The sequence below is a fragment of the Austrofundulus limnaeus genome, unplaced genomic scaffold (assembly GCF_001266775.1).
Source record: "Austrofundulus limnaeus strain Quisiro unplaced genomic scaffold, Austrofundulus_limnaeus-1.0 Scaffold22, whole genome shotgun sequence".
Taxonomy (NCBI): Eukaryota; Metazoa; Chordata; class Actinopteri; order Cyprinodontiformes; family Rivulidae; genus Austrofundulus; species Austrofundulus limnaeus.
The window spans coordinates 1,287,228-1,295,024 of NW_013952424.1; the positions used below are offsets into that span (position 1 = coordinate 1,287,228).

A 7,797-nucleotide genomic window follows, 5' to 3' on the forward strand; every position below is an offset into this window, starting at 1 on the left:
TTTTAAAGCTTTACTGACTCAGACATTGATTATATTCCATTTTGTTTGGTGTAACGTGAACACTGCTGCTGGACTTACTAGTGGAGTTGAGAAATATTTTGGCTTCAGGTGACATTATCTTCTAAACTTAAAAGCAAAAATCTAACATTTTGAATATTTTCCTTCAGGACATTTGAGCAAATGCAGTTTTAAAAAAAGAGAAAGTAAACAAGATTATGTGAATGTTATTTTTATTTTCTACAAATGCAGAGTTTGGTGTTGTAAAATCTTTTTATAAGCCAGTAACTAAACAAAATGAAGCATAGTATAGTTACTTTATTGCGTTGAAGGATTATTTGCTCTGATTGTCTAATCTATAGATTCAGTCCTAAATGCAAATGTGACATGAAAATGGTTACATGCCAAGGGACTGTGACAACTGTTTACACATCAAACACAGACGGTCCATAAAGCCACTTCTAGTGTTTGCATGAGCAAACACACCCTTTACCCTAGAAAAAGTATCAATACATGACATGTGTTTGTTTCTTTGACATACCTAATGTAATACAAAGATAATCAAATAAATGAATAAGAAGTAAATTTGTTTTAGCAGATATGGAAACAACCTACTTAGACAAGATTTTTAAGGTGATGTAAGAAGTTTTTTTCTGATGTTAAATTTGACAAGTTATGCAATAATTATTATTGACAATTTTTTTGATCTGTGGTGCAGTGACTTCACCTTAAAAATGTCAAGCAAAATGTACAAAACGTTCAATAAAGCAGCATGACAACTTGGCTTTATAAAATGTACTTTTTTTATTTAAAAAGACACACTTCATCTGTAATCAAATCATTTCAATACATGATGCTATTGAAATCTTAATTAGTTACAGATGTAAAATACAGAATTATATAAAATATAAAGTCAATTATACATTTCAGAGGAATCATTTTCACTTGTTACATCTTCTGTATGCTCTCATATTTACAACACAACATGTAAAACACAAGTAAAACTTGGGAAAGGAAGCACAGACGCGTTTGCTTTTGGTTGTTTCCACCTTCGTTATAGTAAAATATCCGTCAAGCAAAGTTTGCTGTGAAATTGCAGTAGAAGGGTGATAAAGTGCTTGGTTTAACTGTGCTTCAATGGCACTTCAATCTCACTGTGATTCCTGTGATGGGAAGTGTATACAGGATAAAAACAGGTGACAAATTAAAGGAAACACTGAAGTCAGCCATGTGGGCCCTGCGGGTCACTGAGCCATGAGCAGGTGTGAATTTAAATGAAGAGATAATGCTTGGATTGTTTTTTATCAGTTAAGTCATTTGTAGAATAAAGGCAAGTGAAGCTGAATTTGAGCTGTTAGAAAAGAAGCAAGCTTAGTATTGTTGATATGTTCACTTTAAATCATGGATTTTAAGTATTTCTACACAGGTTTGAACTCAGTGCTCAGAGCAGAAAACTGTTGCTATTGTGGCTCAAAATTTTTATAAAATATTCCGACTAAAATCTTTGGAAAATACTCGAATGTACTCGTAGAAAATATTTTAGAGGTGCCTTGTTTGAATATTGCACACACTCCCCATGCTTTATTCAAAGCATGTTTAAAATGGAAGGTGTTATTTTTAATTACAATACTTACCACGTTTTATCTATTTATAAATGATCCGTTTGATAATAAATCTGAAAACCGTCAAGCGTAAACCTTCAAACCAAAAACGAGCTATTAAAATGCCATCAAGGTTTTTCCAAAAACAGACACAGCTAGATTTCCTGGAGCTGGAAAGATACTAAATTTGCATCATCCCTGGAAACTTTAGACTTTGAAAGCTATAAATGCCAACGTGCAACAGCACATGCTCGTTGACCCACCTGCCTTACAGACCTTCACATTAGCCGACAAGTGAAGCAATAGCTAAATGTTTGCTCATACTGCTGTGAGATGACCTTGAGTTCATAAACTGGCACAAAGGATTCACCTACTTGTGTCAATATTACAGTGCAGACGGAGATTTAACATAATGCAAAAAGCCTTTATGCTGCATAAGTCTTGTGTAGTCAGGGAGCGGGGCAGATTGTAGCTCAGACCTGCTCGTTTCTGATTTCTTTGCAGTGTGTAACAAACCTAAATCAGTACATTTTGACAATACAGAGGCAAAATTTCCTAAATGTAAGAAATACAGATGAAATGCGTAGAATACAGGTAATTTATGTCAGGGTGGGTGCACAGGTTCAAAAAATGACTCAATAAATCATTCATAAGACAAACGTATAAACTGTCTCTTTGGTTTCTTTCTGGCAAACTAATTTCATCCTGCAATTTCAACTTGATAAATTACAGAAGAAGGCACACTTTGAATCAAAGACCCCTCCGTTAAAGCCTTGCTTTGAAACAGCTGGCTCTTTTGTTCTTGAACACTTCACAGTTTGAAAAACGTCAAACCTGCAGCTGTGATTTCAGAAAGATTAAATCCATGTAATCAACAGAAAACATCTTTTTTTATCAAACTGAATCTTTTTTTTATTCATATTATTTTCCTTTTTTTTTTAGTAAACTGCAACTCCAGTTTCCTTATATTCGAGGGAATTATTTGTTGGGTCAGACAGTTGTGTACTGCCTGGCCTCAGGAACACATCTGAACATAGTCGGTGAATTTATTTGCTACAATATAAAGCTGACTAAAAGAAAAAAAAAACAAAAACAATCTGCTGCCTTCCCTGAGACTGAGAAATGAACTGAGGCAAAAACAAAAGCTGTTCTCTGATCTGATGGACAGAAACATTACGACGTATTCAATTTCTTAAGCACTTAAAGAGAAATATAAAGAAAAGAAGGAAGACCTGAAATGCTTGGAAAGAGTTCACTGGTAAACATACCACCGTCTCTGTTTTGAATGCTGGCACCAGTTTATAAAAAACTTCATATTTATAAAATAAAATAAATATAATTTAGACATTTACACTGATGTAGCTGTGTAATTTCACAGTAAATGTAGATTTTGAAGAAATTGCATTAAGATTTTAACTACTGAATCCCATGGGTTTTGTTGTACTTTGCAATAAAGAAATACTGTGAGGCACACTACTCACTACAATACTTCAACAATTTTGACTTTTCCTGCTTCTATAAAACACTTTATAAATATATATATTTAAAAATTGCATAAGAATTAGTAAAAAAAAACATTTAGCATTTTGTGGGTATTTCTCATTTTGTAGTGTACAGTCTTGTATGAAAACTACAAATGTCGGTGGTCCAAAGTCTGACATTCCTACACTATTTATGTGCATTTTGCTGTCTTTTTAAGTCTTTCTGTCTAAAACGCAACGGGGTATCTACAAAGTGTCTTGTATTTTATGTGCATCCGCAGGACTCCACTATCATGTCAGAGACGTCCGTTTTGACAATGCTGTGCTGAGAGTTGAAGTAGACCATGGAGAGCGGCCGGCGCTCGGTGGGAATGCAGCACGAAGATGTGGCCGTGTTGATGCCGTTGACTTTGAGCTGGCTGAAGACAGCGGCGTGGAACGAGGAGGCTATGCCTGGAGAACCAGCCAGATGTTGGGGACACTGGCCCATGCAGTAGTTCATGTGGTAGCCTTCGGGTGCAATTATCCACTCGTCCCACTGGATGTCCTTGAACTTGATGTAAAAGTCTTTTTTGCAGCAGACCGTGACATGTTCCCCGCAATGCAACGAGCGCTTCCGGATTACGTGCTTGGAGCGGTCGTCGCGTAGACGGACCTGGGCCACCATGAAGGGCTGGTTGGGCGTGTCGGCGGAGCCGTCCAGAGAGCAAAGGTTCTTCCCGTCTTCTTCGCAGCTGACCTCGAGCCGCAGCCGCCTCTCGCCTCCATCCAGGAACGCCTGCAGAGTGCGGGTGATGGAGAACGTGTGCCAGTTACTCTCCTGAACTTCCAGCATCTTTTCTATCACCAGGGTGCGGTTGGAATCGGAGATTTCGCCATCTGCGGAGAGGAAGACCCGGGCAAGAAGACGGGAGCTCCGGTGGGGGTCCTGAGAGGCGTGGGCGTAGATCCACAGGGACGACTGGAGGACCTGGACGCTCTTGCCGCGTTCCTGCAGAAATTGAAAGGTAAGGCTAAGGCTGGCCTTGTCACCCCTCTCTGAGCCATCTATGAAACAATGACATTTAAACACAACATAGACTGTTAATATTTCAACATGTTAGGTAGTCACTTTAATTACGAATTGAATTTAGCTATAAAGACCAACTCAGTCTTACACTTTTCAACAGGTGCCTGTAAAGGCTGCAGTAAATTTGTCGGGTTCTGAAGGGAAATTCATTCATCTCCATGGCTCGATCTTTTCCTCAAACATTAATGTCCCAGTTTATGTGAATTTAGACCATATGAGTAAAGGTTTGAGCAAATTTTAACCCCCTTTTTTGAAAGGAAATAGCACAACTTGTAAACACTTTAGTCTTTTAAATCCTGCATAATTATGCTCAAAAAGCAAGTTTCACATTTGCCCAAAGTTTTTATTCACTGATGTTGTCTGGGTTTCTTGAATGATGAATTTTCAGATCCGAGCCATTATTTGGGCATCCTCTTCTATGCATCTCTGCCAGTGACTCTTTCAAATTTACCCCCACTCTGATAGTTTAACTATTTTTAATGTTATTCATTAAAACTGTTTTCTTTTCTGATTAGGTCATGAGTTAGTTTGCATTGTTCTTCATGTCCAGTGGATGAGCACGCATCTGACAGTTGTCTGGGTCAGACAGTAAGTTGGCTTCAATGCTTCCTTGTCATTGCTTTTTTTGGGTGACATTTCAAACATCTGTTATCTGTCTGAAACACCACAGTAATTGTCTAATAATTAATTTATTACACATTTGTGCACAGCTTGTTACAGTTCAACAATTATTGTATAGGACATAAAAACAATTCCAGTGTAAGTTTTGATAAAAAGCTAATTAAATGTTTGAAGCATTTGCATGAAACTGCCTGCTCTGTTTTCCTGTTTTATTGTTTATAAGGAGAAAAAAACTTCACATTTAAACGTACAAATTACAATGATGTGTATGTTGTTGGTTTTTTCAGGGGGCGTGGTACTTCTAAGAAAACATCTAAACGTGTTTCATTTGGCTAACCAAACGTTTGTACAAACTTGGTGACAGCCACTGTATTTCCATAACAACCTGAACAAGTCGCGAGGAAACTCTGACCCATTACGCGTATTTTACGCACCGGTACGTATGAGTGCGCGCCCCCCGGTGCGCGCGTACTGGACATGCCGAAGCAGCATTAATAATGTGTTGAAAAGGGTCTCAGACTTACTTGTATCTGCAAAGCTCACAATTTCATAGCCTTGATCTTTGGCTGGCGCACTGTTCTCTAGTTCCAGGGTGCCATCCTGTCTGACGCGGCCCGCGTGCAGTTTGCGCAGCGCAGTGAGGAGCGCAACCCGGGGCACGGTTTGAGTGATGTTTGGTCTCTCTTTCAGGTGGAGTTTGTCCAAAAGTTGCTGTTTGGCGAATTCTATCATCAGCCTCTCCTCCGCGTCTTTCTCCATCGGCGGGAAGCCGCAGGACGCGCAAGCCGGAGAGCCGCTGACCCAAAGACCCTTCAACAAAAAGGGTGTCAGCAAAACGAAAGAAAAGGACGGCGCCATCCTCCAGCGTGAAGTAAACAGTCGCATTGTTGCGCTCGGAGTGAGAAGTCGGCAAATAAAAGTTTTTTTTTAAGATCTACTTTCCTCTAAGTTTTCTTTTTGCAAATGAGAGGTTCTTGTTGGCAGCTGGACGCCGTGAGGACCGCAGGTGAGAAAGCAGCGGAGTGACGTCCCACCCTCCTGATGCTGAAGATATCTGGGGGTAATCCACCAAAACTGGTGACACGTTGGAGGGACGCACCAATGAGCGCACCGGGGCACCGCGGACATACTGGCAGAACATCAGATTGTCCTCTCACAACACAAACAGTCACACACCTCACACACACACACACACACACACACGCTCACAGCACGCGCTCACACGCTGGCAGATGACTCACAGCCACTTTTCAAAAGTTATATAGCTGTGACATATACCTGTGAGCTCACTTTATTATGAACGTATGAGGTGATTAGTTTTTTTCTTCCTTTGAGCACAATAACATTTGCCACGTTGCACTGCAGGGCGACTAAGACACAACAACTCCACAGATCAAAGTTGAAAATCTGTGCCCCTAATTAAACTCTGGGAGGCAATAAAACTACTGAGCTGCAGCTCTAAACGTGTGAAAGAGCTGGATGATACGAGATGGCGGGAGCGACATCCCAGACAGGTTTCTGTCATGCTTTTCTTCAAGGATGGTACAATAGGATGGCATCATACAGGGCTGCCAGGTGTGTGTGAAGAGAGAAAGTAGGAGAAACTTGATCAAACTGCTACACGTTGCTATATAACATGAAAAGAAAGCAAAATGAACTAATCAAGCTAATAATCAAATCAGCATCTGAATCCAAAAATGACCAAAAACACTTAAAATGTAAAATCTCCAAGTTAAACTCTGTTTTTTTTGTTTCTGTTTACACGGACAATATTAATTTCCGTTAAATAAAGATAACTTGGATTGTGAAGTACTTTATCTTCAATTAACATGAAGTCCGTGTGTTTTTCTTGTATTTATACAAACTATGATTTATGGGTTGGAACTCTGAATGAACCTGAGTAGACAACTTGACTGCCGACGTGTGGCAAGTTCTGGGTATTACAGCTATTAACGCTGCAAAGTCTACCATAGGCGTACTATTAAAAACTAGGCTAAAAAAAGCTGTTCTGCTCAAGAGCTCGTTTTAAATCAAGAAACTACTTTCCAAGAAAGGACAACCCATATCAAGATTTCATTATAGGCCCACATAGTTCTATTATAGGAGGTCTGTGGCATCTTTTTCCTTGGATGTTTTGCGGAGAAATGTCTCTGCAAAAAAGCTGTATAGGCACTCAGAAAATATGGTATCCAACATTTTACATTTACTTTTAGGGGAGTTGTAGTTTTTGGACAGCGAATGTATCTGTGGTGTTTGCAGCCTGTCGGAATTGTCATTGCTAAAAGAAAACTAATGTGAAAAATATTTTACCAAATACTGTCAAGCATTTTTTAAGTCTTGAAATTCTCAATTTAGGCACATTTGTTAGTATATAATACTTAGTTTTTTTCTGTTTTAGTCTATAGAAAGTTCTGGGTAAGATTCGATCGTTTATTTAATTAGCAGTGACACACCTGCCAGGTAACATCAATCAGCACTAATCCGATAATGTAAGGCGCTGTTGCCTTTAAGAGTGATAAAACCAGCTGCATAGAACTGACAGTCACCAATCAGCAACAAAAAGCGTCCTAATTTGTTTCAAAGTCTAAACAAACAAACAAAAACAGTAAATGTGGGTTTTTCAACTTTACTTCACTGTACCTGAACGTCTCCCTTCCACGGCTGGCACGTCACTGACGTCGACTGTCGGCGAAGGGGGGGAGGAAAGTGACGCTGACACACAAGCCGGAGCGGAGAAGGGGAATACCGTTTTGTAGTGATGGGCAAATGARGCTTTTCTGAAGCACTGAAGCTTGCTTTGAAAAAGGGTTCATTACTCGAAGCTTTCCAACACAGTTCTSTTTGGCTCCATCYTGKGGCCAAAAGTATGAAAAGCTGCTTGAAACAACACAAAGTGAAGCGCTTCATTGTGATGGAGATGACAGCTTTTTAATGAGATATTTCTGTTTGATATCTGGCTGTGATTGTGTTACTTGAACAGATTTTATTTACTTATTTCTTTTTTATGGGTGGGAATAAAGTTACTGTT

The 7,797-nt window shown here is 39.3% G+C and overlaps 1 protein-coding gene and 2 long non-coding RNA genes across 3 annotated transcripts in view; 2 read left to right on the plus strand and 1 right to left on the minus strand.

The window, feature by feature from the left end:
• Positions 1-3,439, plus strand: part of LOC106514750 (uncharacterized) — a 14,333-nt gene extending 10,894 nt beyond the window's left edge. Inside the window, exon 6 of the long non-coding RNA XR_001309916.1 lies at positions 3,361-3,439. This is a non-coding gene — a long non-coding RNA (uncharacterized LOC106514750). The remainder of the gene's footprint in view (positions 1-3,360) is intronic.
• Positions 794-6,841, minus strand: LOC106514748 (inhibin beta B chain). Its single transcript, XM_014004162.1, has 2 exons — positions 5,294-6,841; positions 794-4,126 (listed from the first exon to the last, which is right to left on the minus strand). The coding sequence occupies exons 1-2, from the start codon at positions 5,652-5,654 to the stop codon at positions 3,345-3,347; spliced, it is 1,143 nt and encodes a 380-aa protein (XP_013859616.1). The 5' UTR covers positions 5,655-6,841; the 3' UTR covers positions 794-3,344.
• On the plus strand, positions 4,004-5,201 carry LOC106514749 (uncharacterized). The gene is made up of 3 exons (XR_001309915.1): positions 4,004-4,086; positions 4,664-4,736; positions 5,057-5,201. It is a non-coding gene; the product is annotated as an uncharacterized LOC106514749 (long non-coding RNA).
• Positions 6,842-7,797: the final 956 nt, after the last annotated feature.